General features: G+C 50.1%; 1 protein-coding gene across 1 annotated transcript; it reads right to left on the bottom strand.

Annotated features, from left to right (window-relative positions):
- On the bottom strand, window positions 1–13062 carry PSMD3 (proteasome 26S subunit, non-ATPase 3). The gene is made up of 12 exons (XM_020890070.2): window positions 12668–13062; window positions 10641–10831; window positions 8913–9050; window positions 7565–7701; window positions 6519–6709; window positions 6256–6359; window positions 2697–2811; window positions 2474–2593; window positions 2032–2135; window positions 1638–1793; window positions 640–690; window positions 1–459 (listed from the first exon to the last, which is right to left on the bottom strand). The coding sequence occupies exons 1-12, from the start codon at window positions 12885–12887 to the stop codon at window positions 382–384; spliced, it is 1605 nt and encodes a 534-aa protein (XP_020745729.1). The 5' UTR covers window positions 12888–13062; the 3' UTR covers window positions 1–381.
- Between the last annotated feature and the right edge of the window lie 3580 nt (window positions 13063–16642).

The raw sequence follows: 16642 nt of genomic DNA, 5'->3' as shown, positions 1-16642 counted from the left end.
TTTGGATAACTTTTTATTCTTTAAAAATCATAATTGAAGCTTCAAAAAACATACAACCTAACACATGTCCCAGTTCCGGTGCCCTACTCCCTGGAGGAGAGCACAGGGCTAGTCCCTCCCATTGTGCGGCCCACACCACTAGCCAGGACCCTGCCCTGGGGAGGCTGCCCGCCCGCCCGCCTGCCCCCGTGTGCCAAGTCACCGCTGAGGAGGGGCCCTGGGATGAGGTAGGGTGACCGGCTCCCTGCACCCCTCACCCCCTGCACATAGCAGTCTGTGTGCCCCATGTGGGAAGAGGAGCCAGTTCCCTGGGCAGGGGACCCCCGTGGGGGAAAGACAGAGCCAGTCCCCACTCACCCCACCCCTCCCCAGCCCCCCAGCTCAAGGGAAGCTGTCGTCGTCATCTTCTGCCATCTCCTTGGCAAACTCCAAGTCCTGCTGCTCCCGCTCTCGCCGCTCCTGGGGAAGAGGGCCGGGGGGCGGGGGCCTGAGGACCAGCCGGGGGCTCGTGGTCTGCACCCAGCCCGACCCACCCAGGCTGCTGAGGACCAGCCAGGCACTCACTTGGTCTGCACCCAGCCCGACCCGCCCAGGCTTTCCAAAAACTCCCGCTTCCACCCAGAGCAGAAAGCAGCTTACCTCTGCAGACTCCAAGTCCTTGTTGTAGGATTTGGGAGGAAACCTCATGGCCTGAAGCACAATGGAGAGAGGAGTGAGTGAAGAGGAGGCAGGCACCTGGGCACCAGGAAATGTACCAGACAGGTGACACGCCTCAGTTTAGTCTGGTGGGGGAGCTGGGCATGGTGACCCATGACACCACGTGATAAACACTAAAGAAGAAAATCCTGAGGGATAAACGACTGACCCTCTCAGTCAGGCAGGGAGGCAGACTGGCAGTGAGGAGGAGGAAGAATGGATGGCCTATGGGAGTGGAAAGAAGGGCATTCCAGGCAGAGCCATTCAAGGTGTGAGACAGTTAGGCTGGAGTTCAGGGGGCTAGCTGGGAGGAGGGGAGGAGGCAGGAGGGGCTGACGGGAGCGGTCCTGGGGAGCGAGGCTGGAGACACGGGGGACCAGTCACAAAGGGTCTTTCATGCACAGCGTTTGCCTGATTTCAGACAAAGTGATATCCCTGGTTTCCTGGGGGGAGAGACCAGGAAAAGCGTTGGTGCCCAACAATACCAGCACCTAACCCAGCACTTGACATACAAGGGCTTAGGAGCCTTTTGTAGACCAAGATGGTGGTCCTACCCTTTACAGAATTCAGACTTTGCTAAGGGCCCCAAGACAGTGATTTCATCCAATCTCGACAACCCTGTGAAGTAGGCAGGGCAGGTAATACCTCACTATCAGTCTCACAGATGGGGACACAGAGACTCAGAGAAGGTAAACGACTCAAATTTGGAACCAAATCTGGCACCGTGCACTCTAAACCCCAGTCTGATCCTCCCTGGCAACCAGACCCTTTAAGTGCACAGAGGCGTTGGGGTCCCACAAGCCAAGTCCTTTGCCCCTTCTGGACCCCCAGTGCTTTAGAGACTGGGAGCCAGGCCTCAAACCAAGCCGGTCTTCTCTAGGAACCTGTGGGTGTGGCAGCGTGCTGTTGCCCCGCTGTCTCTGCAGCTCGGGGCCCCTCACCTTGACAGACATGTTGTGAATATCCAGGCAGAAGGAGATGCGCTGGTGGAAGGCTAACTGGGGCTCGCGGGTGGAATAGATGTCAATCATCTCCTTGGACTGGACGTAGCCCTTCTCGTGGTTGATGCTAGCCTCAATGACGCCATCTCGAATGGCCTGCAGGCCCCAAAGGGAGGAAAAGTCACCAGAAAGTCCATCTTCTAAGTCTGAGAACATCCCGTCTCATCTCTTTGTCCTCCCTGCTCTCTCCTACATTCATTCGTGCACACACACACTCTCTCTCTGGCAACTTCCTGGCTTCACTGTAAGATGGGCATGCCACCACTTTAGCCATCAACCTCCTCCCACCCCATGCCTGAAATAATAGCATCTGTGGTCCCTGACCCAGGCCCACCTTGGCAACAATGAACTCTGCATCCTCTGGGCTATCCAGCTGCAGCTTCTGGGCGATGTCCGCCAAGGAAATGCGGGAATAGGAGAGGCTGATCATGCGCACACCTGGGAGGAGGGGCCACGGGAAGGACAGGGTGGGCACAGACCCTTCACCCGCCCGGACAGCCACAGCATTGTCCCAGCCTCTGGAGAAGCCAAGTCCCAGTCCTGCTCTTCCAGGGCTCCCTCAGACCCTGATCCACACTTGTCTTTTTTTTTTAAGTGATCAGGTTACCTTTTTTTTCCCTAGTTTGGCTGTACTGGGTCTTCGTTACAGCACAAGGGCTTCTCACTGAGGTGTGTGGGCTTAGATGCCCCGCAGCACGTGGGACCTTTGTTCCCTGACCAGGAATTGAACCTGCGTCCCCTACCCTGGAAGGTAGATTCTCAAGCCCGACCCACACCTGTCTTGATGACGTTGTGCCGCAGTCGGATGATGAGGGTGTAGGTCCCATCTGCTTGGAACTTCTCCCCAAACTGATCCAGGACCTGGTTGAACTTGGCTAGGTTTCCTGTCCTGACAGCTGCGGTGGGGAGAGGAGTGGGTCAGATGCTGCACGTGGCGCACACACCAGAGGGGACACAGTGCTAGGGGGGCGGCACGCTCTGGGAGGGCACCGGCCTTACCCTGGGTCAGAAGGAAGTAGGGCATGAGTGAGCGCTTGAGGGATGGTTGACGGAACTGCAGCCGGTCTGGGATCTCCCCCAGCAACAACTCCACCACAATCAGAAGCTTGTGCACCTGGCAGAGTGTGACACAGAAGGCAGTGGGCAAGGAGCCCCGCAGGGTGGGAGGAGAGGACAAAACGGGGCTTCAACTCAGGCAGACACACCGGAAGAGGAGGAGGGTGGCACTGGACTGGGCCCACGGAGAAGGAAAAATCGCTCAAGCTGTGCTGCATGTGGAACCGAAGCTCTGCCTAGGGAGTCAGGCCCTGGGAGCATCTGACCCTTTGACTACACCGGGCCCTCAGCTTCATTTCACTTGGCCAGGCAGTGCACAATGCTCCAAAAGGACAAAGCTCCAAATTACAGGCTGGATGGGCAGGTTCTATGGCTCAGAACTGGTGAGGAAGCAGGGCCCAGAGGCCTTGAGGGGGGGATGCAAGTCAGCCTAAGATGCTGGTTAGGGAGGTGCACCATATGTAAACTAGTCATCTGGGCAGAGGAAGAAGCAGAGGAAAGGGCCTGCAGAGCCTCAGTGAATGAGCTGGGTATGATGGACAGGGTTGCCTGGGAAACGGGGCCCCTCCTCCTGATGCAGCACCCTGCAAGGGACTGTGGGAGGAGGGGGCAACTTCCCCCACAAGCAGGAGGGACAGGAGCACAGACAGCTAAAGCACCGGAGAGCAAGTGTCACAAAGGAGGTGAGGCGTTAAAAACGGGTGTGGGTGATGGTGCCCACACCTGGGCAAGGAGGGTCCAGCCTTCCGGGGTGGTCCCCTCACTCGCTGCTACCTTGTCTCTCTGCGTACTCCATGAGTGAGGGGAAAGCCATGGTGATGGCAGAAATTAACATGAGCCCTGAGGATTCTTTTAAGCAATGGCAGACTCGTATTTTTTTGGCCACACCTTATAGCATGCAGGATCTTAGTTCCCTGACCAGGGACAGAACCTGTGCCCCCTGCACTGGGAGCGCTGAGTCTTAACCACTGGATCATGAGGGAAGTCCCACGCCTTGAGGATTCTGATGAAGCAGAAAAAGGAGGGAGGATGTCTCAGCCCAGGGGACAGGTTGGAGAAGAGGCCAACATGTACTTGAGGGGGTGGGGAGGCTGTCAGGAGAGATGCCTGGGGCACGTCTCGGGATGCCCAGTTCTGAGTGCCAGGCTGAGTTCTGAGCTCGGAGACAGAATGCCAGTCTTTACATGCTAGCTAGAAAAGTCGAGTCTCTGGATTCCTCCTCCCTAAAATAGGTGTAATAACAATAACACTACCTGAACCACCTGATCCACAAGACTCACAACACTTCACTGGGCAGGAAATGAGAAAAATGCAAGCTTCCTGGGCCAGGCAGACCAGCCGGGACCTCCACTCAGTCAGGCAGGGGAAGCTGGGCTGGTGGAGGGGAGGATGGTGACCAGCAGTGTCGGTGGCTCGAACAAAGGCATGGGCAACATCAGAGAGGAGACGACTACCAAAGCCATCAGGCAAATCAATAGACGACTCAGTGATGGGGAAGGTGGGGACACGTCCAAGGTGACCCACGGCTTCTATGCAGATCAGGACAGCAAGAAGGACTGTAAATGGCACACAGGCGGGTCTGGACAAGGTCAACGTGAGGAGCCAGCAAGTATCTTAATGGAGATGTGTACTGAGAAGTGGGCTTTGTAGGTCTGGGTTTGTGAGAGGGCTCAAAACTTGTATTATGGGCTGAACTGTGAACCCCCAGATTTTTATGGTGAAGCCCCAACCCCTGAGTACCCCAGAATGTGACTGGTTTTGGAGCTAGAATCTTTAAAGAGGTTATGAAGGGAATATGAAGTCATGTGAATGGGTCCTAATCCAATTATGACTGGGGTCCTTACAAGAAGAATTAGAGACACAGATAAGCAAGGTAGGAAGACCATTTGGAGACATCAGAAGATGGCCAACTCCAAACAAAAGAGAATCCCCCAGAACAACCCAACCACACTGACATCAATGACTTTGGACTTTTCACCTCCAGAAATAGGACAAAATAAATTTCTACTGTTTAAGCCAGCCAGTCTTGTTATAGCAACCCGGGCAGATTAAGACAGATTAATGGACTTTGGTGACACATTGTGGAGGTGAGAGCTAAGCCGTGAAAGCAAATGAGATCCCCCAAGCCAAGAACGTGGAACTATCACGGATGGTACACTTTCAGCGTGCTCTGCTTTAGATGCCATGTTGAATTCCACGTATGTTTCTACCCATTCTCACCCCCACCCATACCCCACCATTTTTACTTAAAGCTGGCTCTCCACTTGGGCTCTCTAGCCCATTCCTCCTACCTCTTCCCAGGCCTTGGCTCATCACCTATCTGCTTCAGTCTCTCTGGGTAGGAAGCTCCCCCAACTCTGCTTCTTCACCTCTCGAGCAGCCCTTCCACCTCTTTCCTGGCTCCTTCACCAACAGTTCATGGGCAAGACCTCACTCCAGCTCCCTCTGCTCCTTCCTGCAACCTGGGTCTACCACAGAAAACTCTGAAACCTTATCCATCCACAGCACACTCTGGTTTGAAAATACTGCTTTATCCCATGACACCTCCCCCTGGTGTGCAACACAGCCTGTATGTCAATTATGTGCATTTTTACTGTTTTAGAAGAAGGTTTAGTGTGTGTCCTACATTGTAAGCAATCTTACATTCTGCAATGTACCTTATGTGTCTGAAAAACCACCCCTTTCTAGGAAAATTCTACCCATCTTTCAAAAACCAATCAAATATAACTGTTTAAAGATTTCTTTATTTTACCACAACTGAATTTGCCTTTCTCTGAACTGTTGAACTGAAACAAACCAAACCTCCTACCACACTGAGCTCCTCAGTGTACATGCTCATCCTGCCCTTTCAAGGGCTAGGAGGCGTCTGGGTGTGAGTGCAGGAGCAGTCATGTGTAGCTGGGAAAGCTGGGTCCTAATCCTGGCTGCGAGGCTCTGCGATTTCACACAGCCCTCAAGCCATTCTGCTTCAAGTGTTCTGTATCCATCTCTTTGAGTGCAAATAGCATTTCTTATCCTTCTTTTCTATCCCTCACAGTGCCCAGTATCAAGGTCGGCACTCAAGAAATACACCTGGGGACTGACAGCTCTGACATGGCCAAGGTTTACCTCCACCTGAGTCGGCCACCTTAAGGAGGGCCCTGGGTTCCCTGGCCACAGACACCACTGCTCCCAAAGGGCACCTGAGGGACCAGGTAAAGAGTCCAGAGCTTATCAACACAAACCAGACCCTTGCATGAGAGGATATAGGGGCTTCTGGGGAGTCAGGAATATTTTAAACCTACCTACCAGGGAGAAGACTGGGGATATATACTGCCAGAGGTGCAGGCAGTGTCTGCCTAAGGTGTCCTGAACAACGTTATGTGGAAACAGACGTGTGATGCCACCTTCAGGGTAAGAAGACTAAGTAAGGATGCCTTCCTGGCTCCTCAGATGGGGAAACGGCACTAACGTGGTACCAGGTGAGTAAGGGGGTCAAAGGAGAAGGAGAGCTGCTGCTCACCGTCTGTTTGAAGCCGACAGCTGTGTGCTGAGGGGCCTTCCGGAGGGCGTTGGTCATTGTTCTTCGGGCCTCTGAGTACTCCAGCTGGATGGCTTTGATGCGCCCTGGGTGTGAGAAGAGGAGAGCTGATCAAGATGAGAGCATTATCCAAGCCCTGGTCCCCCACAAACCAGAGCGCCTCTCAGGCCCCACGGGCACCACATGCTCAGCCAACCTGTGCCGAGCGAGCCTGAGAGCCCCCCGGCCGGGCGGGCCCCGCTCACCTGTGTAGTAGAGGTACCTCGCCCACTCGTTGTTGTTGGCCTGCTCGGGGAACACAGACTTGGACACCAGCTTCTCGGCCTGGTCGTACAGGCTGTAGTGCAGGTAGTTGCGCAGCAGGAGGTTCAGCAGCGTGGCCTGCCCGTCCGCGTCGTGCCGCAGCGTGGCGGTCCGGAGCCGAGCGTGCAGGAAGCTTCCAGGAGGAAAGAAATGAGGCCAAAGGCCTCAAATAACAACTCTGAATAGCCAACTAGTAAAGCACCAGTCTGGGCGCAGAGAGGATGGAACTCGGCTCAGAGAACCTGCACTCTCTCTCTCGATGAGTGAGCGTACCAGGAGGCGTGACAAAAGGTGGGGGTGGGGGGTGATGCAGGAACCAGGGTACCTGCGACAGGGGCGCAGGAGGACGGGAGGGAGCTGCGGCTTTAAGCAGCCCGGTCGGGGCAGGACTCACTGAGAAGGTAACCGTTAACCACAGGCTTGAAGGATGCAGGGAGGAGGGCTCTCTCAGCCGAGGGAAGTGTGCGCCCGTGCAAGAGCGAGGTGTCGGGGAGCAGGGGGCCCAGACCCTATGAGGCCTCAAAAGCTTTTATCAGGAGGGCTCTGGCTTTTCCCTGAGGGGAGTGGGGAGCCACAGCAGGTTCCAAGCAGAGTAGTAAAAGGTTTTCCAGCCTGTCCTTGTACCTTTTTAAAAAAAAAACTTTTATTTTTACATTGGAGTACAGCCAATTAACAATGCTGTGGTAGTTTCAGCAAACAAAGGGACTCAGCCATACTGCCCTCCTACCTCTGACCCACTCAAGAGTCCTCCCTTGACGTGTGGTGAAAGGAGGAGTCTGGGGGACAGGACTTAACAGGCCAGTGGTCATCTCTGTCTCAGCCTCTCAAGCCCTCCCACAGCTCAGGGTATGTTAACCGCCACCCCCACTTCCTGCTGGGCCCTTGACGTCTCCCAGGCCTCGGCCCTCTGCAAGTCCACAGCTCTGTGAAGTGCCTGACCATGCTGCTGACCCCAAGGGCCGCAAGCAAGACCCCTGGCCACTGGTACCTGCGCACCACATCCAGCTTATCCAGGAACTCATAGACCCGGGCGTGATAATAGTAACACTTGGCAGCCACAAGGTCCAAGGCCCGGCGGTTCTGAGTGCTGATCTTCTGCATCAGATCATCAGAAATCTTCTGTGCCTGGGGAGGCAGACAAAAGAGAGTCAAGCGGCAGAGCTTCAAAGAGTCAAACACGGAGCTATCACATGAGCCAGCAATTCCCCTCCTAGGCACATGTCCAAGAGAACTGGAAACATATGTTCACATAAAAGCTTGCACACGAATGTTTATATCAGCATTTTTCACAATAACCAGTAAGTGGAACTGGCCCAAGTGCTTAACATCCAATCAATGGTTAAACAAAATGTGGTATATCCATGTGATGAAACATTACTCATCCATAAAAAGGAACAGACTACAGATACACACTACAACATGGATAAACCTAGAAAACACTAAGCTACAGAAAGAAGTCAGACACAAAAGGCACATATTATCCATGGGACACAAGATATTAATACATTACTGGGCTGGGGTGAGGGGAGAATAAGGTGTGATTACTAACAGGTATGGTGTTTTTCTTTGCGGGGAGGGGGGGTAGTGATTAAGCTTGTCTGGAATTAGACAGGAGGGCAGTTGTATAATTTTGTGAATATACAAAAATACCATCGAAATCTAGAATTTCAAGTGGGTGAATTATAGTTAAAGAGCAACCAATCAAACAAAAACCAACCAGTGGCAAAGCAAGGGAAAAATAAAACAGAAGACTGAGGCATAAGACTGTCACCTCCTGGGAGTGCCCCTGGGAAAGAAGCCGAGCCTGCCAGGGCAGCTGCCCCAGCTGGAGGCAGTGCTGGAAGAGTCGTTTCCACAATGAAGTCTTTCAGATCCACAGTAATAGCTGCCATTTATTAACACGTTGGGAATGCTGACCTTATGCAGGTCATTGTGCCAAGTATTTTTTAAATGTATTATTTTGATTTAATACTAATGATAAAGTTGTAAGAATGGCAGTTTGTCTTATTTTAGACACAGCTGGGAGAAATCAATTTGCCTAAGGTACAAATGGGATTTGAAGCCAGGTCTTTCTGCCTCTAAATCTACTCTTTTTAAACCAGCCACCATCTGGGGACTGTGCCACAGAGAGGTACAGAGTGACCGGGCAGGCCTTTCCCAGAGCCGGAGCAGGAGTTGAGGGGTCTTCCTCGGATGGGTGCTTTCTCACGCTGGGGAAGAGTCTGGGGGGCAGTGAATGACCCAATGATGATCTATTTCTACACAAGAGGCGATCTCCCCCACTAGCCCCACGCACTGCCTGGGGTGCGTTAGTCACACGCCCTGGTCTTGGATACCTCTTTGTAGCGCTTGCTGTTCATCAGGAAGATGACCATGAGAAGCTGGAGGTAGGCTTCCACTTCAGGCAGGAGCGGAGCCGATGCAGCTTTTCCTGTTCTGGGACGGAACTGTAAATCGGCTTCTGTGTCCATGGGCTAGGAGAGGACATGAGTTACCGTGGAAGAGCTCAGTCAGATCAATCAACCAGGAATTTCTTAAGCACTCACTATTATTTCAACAGAGATTTATTTACTAAGTGCCCACTGTTTGCCAAGATTTTTCTGGGTGCTGGGGATACAAAAATACTGAAGGGAGTCAAAAAGGCTGGCGATAAAATCAATACAAAAAAGGGTTACAGGAGTATAACATCCTTATAGAATAGAATGGGGACAGAAAGATTGATGGAAAGACCCCTCAGAGAGCCTACAATCTAACTAGAGATTAAACCACCAGACCTGGAACCACTGCAAATTCTGTCAGGCAGGGTTCAGTAAAGTGATATAATTCTAAAGATGAGATGAGACAGGGAGTTCCCTGGTGGTCTAGTGGCTGGGATTCTAGATTTCACTGCTGTGGCCTGGGTTCAATGCCTGGTCGGGGAATTGAGTTACGCAAGCTGTGTGGCTTGGCCAAAAAAGAATAATGAGACAAAAAAAATTTTTTTTGGTGGTAATGGAAGAAATCTGGGGGGAAATTGACATATTCATAGTATTTATTTTCAGATCTAGTCACTAAAACTGGAATAATGTGTAACAGATCAAAAGACGATCATGGTGGGGGACTTCAGCGATGTACAGGTTAAAAAATACTCCAGGTGGGGCTGGGGGAGGGTGCTTCTCCTCTTTCCCAGACAGTAAAGTCTTCACCGTCCACCTCAAGGGGTTCTCTGCACTTTACATCTATGAAACAGATTGTAAGCTTACAGAATTTTAGGGAGATGAAAGCAGCTGAAGGGCCAATGAAGTTTAAGAAAGGACAGGGCTTGAACTGTACCATGGATGATAAGAGGAGGTTTACAATCAGAGAGGGAAAGGAGAGGTTTCTCCTGGCATGGAGACAACTACCACCAGCAAACCAACTTCATCAACATGCGCTCTGGGCCACACACTGTTCTAAGAGCCTGCCCCTTCTTCCTCAGCAGCTCCCCTACAACGTGCCCCCAGATCTGTTCATCACATACATCAAATGAAGCACAGGCAAGTTAGGTCAGACACCAAATGGTAGAGCTGGGATTAAAAATTCAACCTTCCCCCAAAACCTGTGCTCTTAACCACTGTTCTCTTTTGGGTGGGGCCACATTGCAGGGCATGTGGAATCTTAGTCCCCTGTCCACGGATCCAACTACACCCCCTGCAGTGGAAGCGAGGAGTCTTAACCACTGGACCATCGGGGAAGTCCCTTAACCACTGTTCTCTACATCCTCCATGGTGAAGCTTCAGAGGCAAAGAGGTGGTAGAACCTTCTCCTAGGCCCTATGTTGGGAGTGGTGGGAAATGAATGTAGTTGGAAGGGTCCTAATTCTCAGATTTTTTTTCTGACTCAGAATAAAGACCCTACAGGGCCGAAGGATGGTGCCCCTGTTAGAGAGCAGATGAGTATTAAGAGGGGCTGCTTTGCTTCATGTCTCTGCTGTGGCAGGTAACAAGACAGGTCTCCAGGATGGGACACAGTTACCCAGGGTGGAGTGTGTGTCCCTGTGTGTCTCAAGCCAAGCCCACACTCTGCGCTGGCCTGACTCCACTCACCTCTTCCAGGAAGGGTAGCAAGAAGTCTCGAGTGGCATTGTTGGAAGTGAAGAAGCCGTGCACGGCCTTGTACAGAACGTAGTGGTTGAGGCGGCGTGACGTGGAAGGCAGCATCCGTAGGGCCCGCAGCACAAACCGAGGCTCCTTGCCCGACACTGCCTTCTCCAGCTGTTTCACATGCTCCTTGATGTCTGTGGAGGACCAGGGGAGGAAAAACGTGAATTCCAACTCCTCCTACCCCTCCGCAACTCCAGCCAAGCAGTCTTAGGAAGCCTCTTACAAATGTCAGGATGTGGCCAGTCCCCTCTTTTGCCCTAACAGGGTTGAGCAATACTTATGGATGCCATATGCTGATTTTAAGACATAACCAAGAGACACAGAAAAATAAAGCTGGGTTGGGGAAGTAGAGGGTGACATAAAAAGGAAAAAAAAAAACAATGAGAAACAAAAACACATGGAGACTTAGCACATCTTCAAATAGAAAAACACTTTCCAAATGCGAACAATGGGAGAAATCACACACATACACACACAAAAGACTTAAAGAACTTCAAGAAAAGAAAAAAGAAAAAACAAACAAAATCCTTCTGATAACTGTAGCAAAAGAAAAGTATCTGCAACAAACGTGGCCAGAGATGCATATTCAATAAAGAGCTTGTATAAAGGATTAAAATTAATACGAATTAGTATCAATGGACAGTATGAAAAGAGGAACAACAAATAGACATGAAAAATGTTTCATTAGTATTCAAATAACCACAAATGAAAACATTTGTCAATAACCATTCTAACAGTATTTGAAAAATGATAACATACAGAGTAGAGGGGTGACCAGGACATTTCTGTTTGCATAATGTAAATCAGTACAGTTTTCCTGGACAATATCTACCAAAGACCTTAAAAACATTTACCCTTTCAACTCAGGGATCTATACTGAATGAGTAATTACAGAAATAGATCAAATAGGTGGGCAGAGATGATGGCTGCAAAGCTATTTATAATGGAGGAAAATGGAAACAAATGTCCAGAAATAAGGGAGCACCATCAATTGGTAGCTTCTCAGTTTCCCTTGTATTCATATTCCTTTGTATTAGAATAGGAGCTGATGCAGTCAATACTATCATATCCTCAAACCACCACCCAGGAGCATAACTTTGCTTATTTCAATGTTTTTGAGCTAGTTTCTCATACAGGGAAGCAGAGAGCAAATCCAATAAATAGTCCTGTCCTACTTGATCCAGAATTGGGAAATAGCAGGATGCTCTAAGTTGGAAAAGTGAAATATAAATTTGGAGGAACAAGAGGAGGATGGAAACTGAGAACAGGCACCAAGGAGAAAAGAAATGGGGGAACTGGTATATAGTTTAGGTGGGAGGTTAGTATCAGGAACTCAAACAAATGACAACTAAAAAGTTGAAAGTGTATAATGTGTTTAAACTCTTTAGAAACAGACCAGGGGTAAGGGTTTGAAGTGAGAGAAAAACGAAATAGGACCGTTTGGGCAGTTCAATTAGAGCAAGGAGGAAGCAAGATATTAAGCAGAAAGGGCTCTCTTAGGGGAGTTTGCTAAAGGTAGTTAAGACAACAGAAATCATTCTTAAAACACAGGGGTCTACGGTGTATCCTTATCCCCCTCCAAAGATAAATACAGACACTAGTTTTTATAGAGATCAGTCATGCATTGGGGTCACCAGAATCAGTCTGATGAGATGTAAGTGGAATAATAAGGTAAGAGGAGAGAACTTAGAAGAGGGAGTCTATGGGCCCAGTGAGGCCTAGTTCTAGATGCAATTCCCCGTGGGGGGGAGATGTGTGAGAAGGGAGGAGTCCAGAGTCTAGAGAGACTGTTCAGTTATCCGGGCCGCGGTCCGGAGTGTCAGGGTAGCAGGAGCAGGCAGTTAGGGGGTGATCCCAAGGAACCTCCAAGTCACGGTGGTGAAGGCTACGCCGGGGTCCCAAGGAGAGGCTACATCATCGCGGTGCTGTCACCCGTGATCATGGCACGTCCCCGGCCCAAGCTCTCGTACCCTCCAAGGTGACGGTGTCCAGCTCTCGCTGGGAGTGCTCAGCCGCCGCAGCCGCCGTCTTGCCAGCGGTCTCCCCGGTTGATCCGCCACTCGCCGCCGCCTCCTCCTTCATCTCCACATCCTGGGGGGCCGGGGGCGGCGGTGGTTCTTGTTCCCCTCCGCCGGGAGGCGGCTTTGCCTTGTCCGCGCCGCGGCGCCTCGCCGAGCCCTCCTGCTTCATGGCGCCCGAGGTCGCGGCCTAGTCCGGGGACCGAGGCCGGGGCCTCGCGTAAACCCTCGCACCGGAGACCAGGAACCGAGCCGGGCCTGCACACGAGCGCGGGCTCGCGTCGGGCCGCACGATGACGGAGCAGCTGCAAACCCCTTCCCGGCGCCGGGCCTTCTGGGAAACGACAGGCCGGGCTGGTCGATGGCCGAGTCATCAAAGGGGAAAAAAGTCAACCACCGAGACTCAGGATGGAGGCGGATCTCCACGGAAGGTGCGGGGAGGAGCTTCTTTGAGTCTGTGAAGCTTGTTTTGGAGTGCTCCAGTGTGTTGATTTTCTTGCTTGCTTCTCTCGAGTGCACGTCCGTGAATGTCCACAAGAGGTCCACAAGAGTTCACCTCAGGCTCCAACTGGGTTACAGCGGAGCACCCCACCCCGTGAAGAGTGGGTAGAACCTATTGGAACGCAGGGCGTACTGACTCCTTGAATTGCTGGGCGGGTTTCATGCTTAAACTCGCTCAGTTTACCCCCGGCAGGGTTCACTTTCGAGATCCATGAGGCTGCTCCTCAACCGTAGCCCGGTGCATCGGGCACGAGAGAAGAAAAGAATCTGCGGAGGGTTGTGGAGCTAGGTTGTTGTTCAGTCGCTCGGTCGTGTCCGACTCGGCGACTCCCTGAACTGCAGCACGCCAGGCTTCCCTGTTCATCGCTGTCTCCTGGAGTTTGCCTTGCGTACTGCTTGCTATCCATGGGGTCAAGAAAAGACTCGGACACGACTGAGCAACTGAGCAACAACAAATGTCCATTGAGTCGGTGATGACACCCAACCATCTCATCCTCTGTCACCTCCTTATCGTGCGTGCCCTCAATCTTTCCCAGCATCAGGGTCTTTTCCAGTTATTCGGCTCCTGGCATCAGGTGGCCAAAGTATTGGAGCTTCAGCATCAGCCCTTCCAATGAATATTCAGGGTTGATTTCCTTTAGGATTGACTGGTTTGGTTTTCTTGCTGTCCAAGGGACTCTCAAGAGTCTCCTCCAGGACCACAATTGGAAAGTATTAGTTCTGTTGGATTTGAAATAAAACCGAACTGGAGACGACGGAGAACCCTATGGGATTCAGACTGTCTGAGTTTGAAAAGTAAAAGTGAAAGTCACTGAATTGGTTAGCCTTTCCCTTCTCCAGGGTATCTCCCCAACCCAGAGGTCGAACCCAGGTCTCCCGCATTGCAGGCGGATTCTTTACCAGCTGAGCCACAAGGCAAGCCCATCTGTGTTTAGCTAGTGCTGAAAATAAAGCATAAAATCCGCAGCAGAGGAATGCGGATAGGGGAGAGTGTCAGTCAGTTCAGTCGCTCAGTCGTGTCCGACTCCTTGCGACCCCATGAACTGCAGCACATCAGGCCTCCCGGTCCATCACCAACTCCCAGAATTTACCCAAACTCATGTCCATTGAGTCGGTGATGTCATCCAACCATCTCATCCTCTGTCGCATCCCCTTCTCCTCCCGCTTTCAATCTTTCCCAGCATTGGGGTCTTTTCAAATGAGTCACTTCTTCACATCATGGGCCAAAGTATTGGAGTTTCCAATGAATATTCAGGACTGGTTTCCTTTAGGATGGACTGGTTGGATCTCTTTGCACTCCAAGGGACTCTCCAGAGTCTTCTCCAACACCACAGTTCAAAAGCATCAATTCTTTGGTGCTCAGCTTTCTTTATAGTCCGACTCTCACATTCATACATGATTATTGGAAAAACCATAGTCAAAGTGACTAGTTGGACCTTTGCTGGCAAAGTAATGTCTTTGCTTTTTAATATGCTGTCCAGGTTGGTCATAACTTTTCTTCCAAGGAGCAAGCATCTTTTAATTTCATGACTGCAGTCACCATCTGCAGTGATTTTGGAGCCCCCCAAAAGAAAATCTGTCACTGTTTCCATTGCTTCCCCATCTATTTGCCATAAAGTGATGGGACCAGATGCCATGATCTTAGTTTTCTGAATGTTTAGTTTTAAGCCAGCTTTTTCACTCTCCTCTTTCACTTTCATCAAGAGGCTCTTTGGTTCTTCATTTTCTGCCGTAAGGGTGGTGTCATCCACATATCTGAGGTTATTGATATTTCTCCCGGCAATCTTGATTCCAGCTTGTGCTTCATCCAGCCCAGCGTTTCTCATGGTGTGCTCTGCACATAAGTTAAATAAGCAGGGTGACAATATACAGCCTTGATATACTCCTTTTCCTATTTGGAACCAGTCTGTTGTTCCATCTTCAGTTTTAACTGTTGCTTCTTGACCTACATACAGGTTTCTCAAGAGGCAGGTCAGGTGGTCTGGTATTCCCATCTCTTGAAGAATTTTCCACAGTTTGTTGAGATCCACAGAGTCAAAGGCATTGGCATAGTCAATAAAGCAGAATTAGATGTTTTTCTGGAACTCTTGATTTTTCAATGATCCATCGGATGTTGGCAATTTGATCTCTGGTTCCTCTACCTTTTCTAAATCCAGGTTGACCATCTGAAAGTTTGTGGTTCACATACTGTTGAAGCCTGGCTTGGGGAATTTTGAGGAATACTTAGTTAGTGTGTGAGTTGAGTGCAATTGTGTGGTAGTTTGAGCATTCTTTGACATTGCCTTTCTTTGGGATGAGAATAAAAACTGACATTTTCCAGTCCTATGGCCACTGCTGAGTTTTCCAAATTTTCTGACATATTGAATGCAGCACTTTCACAGCATCATCTTTTAGGATTTGAAATAGCTCAACTGGATTTCTATCACCTCCACTAGCTTCGCTTGTAGTGATGCTTCCTAAGGCCCACTTGACTTCACATTCCGGGATGTCTGGCTCGACAAAGTGGTTAGTGATCACACCATTGTGATTATCTGGGTCATGAAGATCTCTTTTGTATAGTTCTTCTATGTATTCTTGCCACCTCTTTTTAATATCTTCTGCTTCTTTTAGGTCCATACCATTTCTGTCCTTTATTGTGCCCATCTTTGCATGAAGTGTTCCCTTGGTATCTCTAATTTTCTTGAAGAGATCTCTAGTCTTTCCCATTCTATTATTTTCCTCTATTTCTTTGCATTGATCACTGAGGAGGGCTTTCTTATCTCTCCTTGCTATTTTTTGGAACTCTGCATTCAAATGGGTGTATCTTTCCTTTTCTCCTTTGCCTTTCGCTCCTCTTCTTTTCACAGTTATTTGTAAGGCCTCCTCAGACTACCATTTTGCCTTTTTGCATTTCTTTTTCTTGGGGATGGCCTTGATCACTGCTTCCTGTGCCATGTCATGAACATCCTTCCATAGTTCTTCAGGCACTCTGCCTATCAGATCTAATCCCTTGAATCTATTTCTCACTTCCACTGTATGATTTTAAGGGATTTGTTTTAGGTCATACTTGAATGGTCTAGTGGTTTTCCCTACTTTCTTCAATTTAGGTCTGAATTTGGCAATAAGGAGTTCATGATCTGAGCTACAGTCAGCTCCCGGTCTTGTTTTTGCTGACTGTATAGAGCTTCTCCATCTTTGGCTGCAAAGAATATAATCAATCTGATTTTGGTATTGACCATCTGGTGATGACCATGTGTAGAATCTTCTCTTGTGTTGTTGGAAGAGGGTGTTTGCTATGACCAGTTTGTTCTCTTGGCAAAACTCTATTAGCCTTTGCCCTGCTTCATTCTGTACTCCAAGGCTAAATTTGCCTGTTATTCCAGGTATTTATTGACTTCCTACTTTTGCATTCCAGTCCCCTATGATGGAAAGGACATCTTTTGGGGG

This window comes from Odocoileus virginianus, chromosome 17 (genome assembly GCF_023699985.2).
Source record: "Odocoileus virginianus isolate 20LAN1187 ecotype Illinois chromosome 17, Ovbor_1.2, whole genome shotgun sequence".
Classification (NCBI taxonomy): domain Eukaryota; kingdom Metazoa; phylum Chordata; class Mammalia; order Artiodactyla; family Cervidae; genus Odocoileus; species Odocoileus virginianus.
Note: the sequence above shows the minus strand (reverse complement) of the source record. Positions and strands in the feature narration are given on the sequence as shown.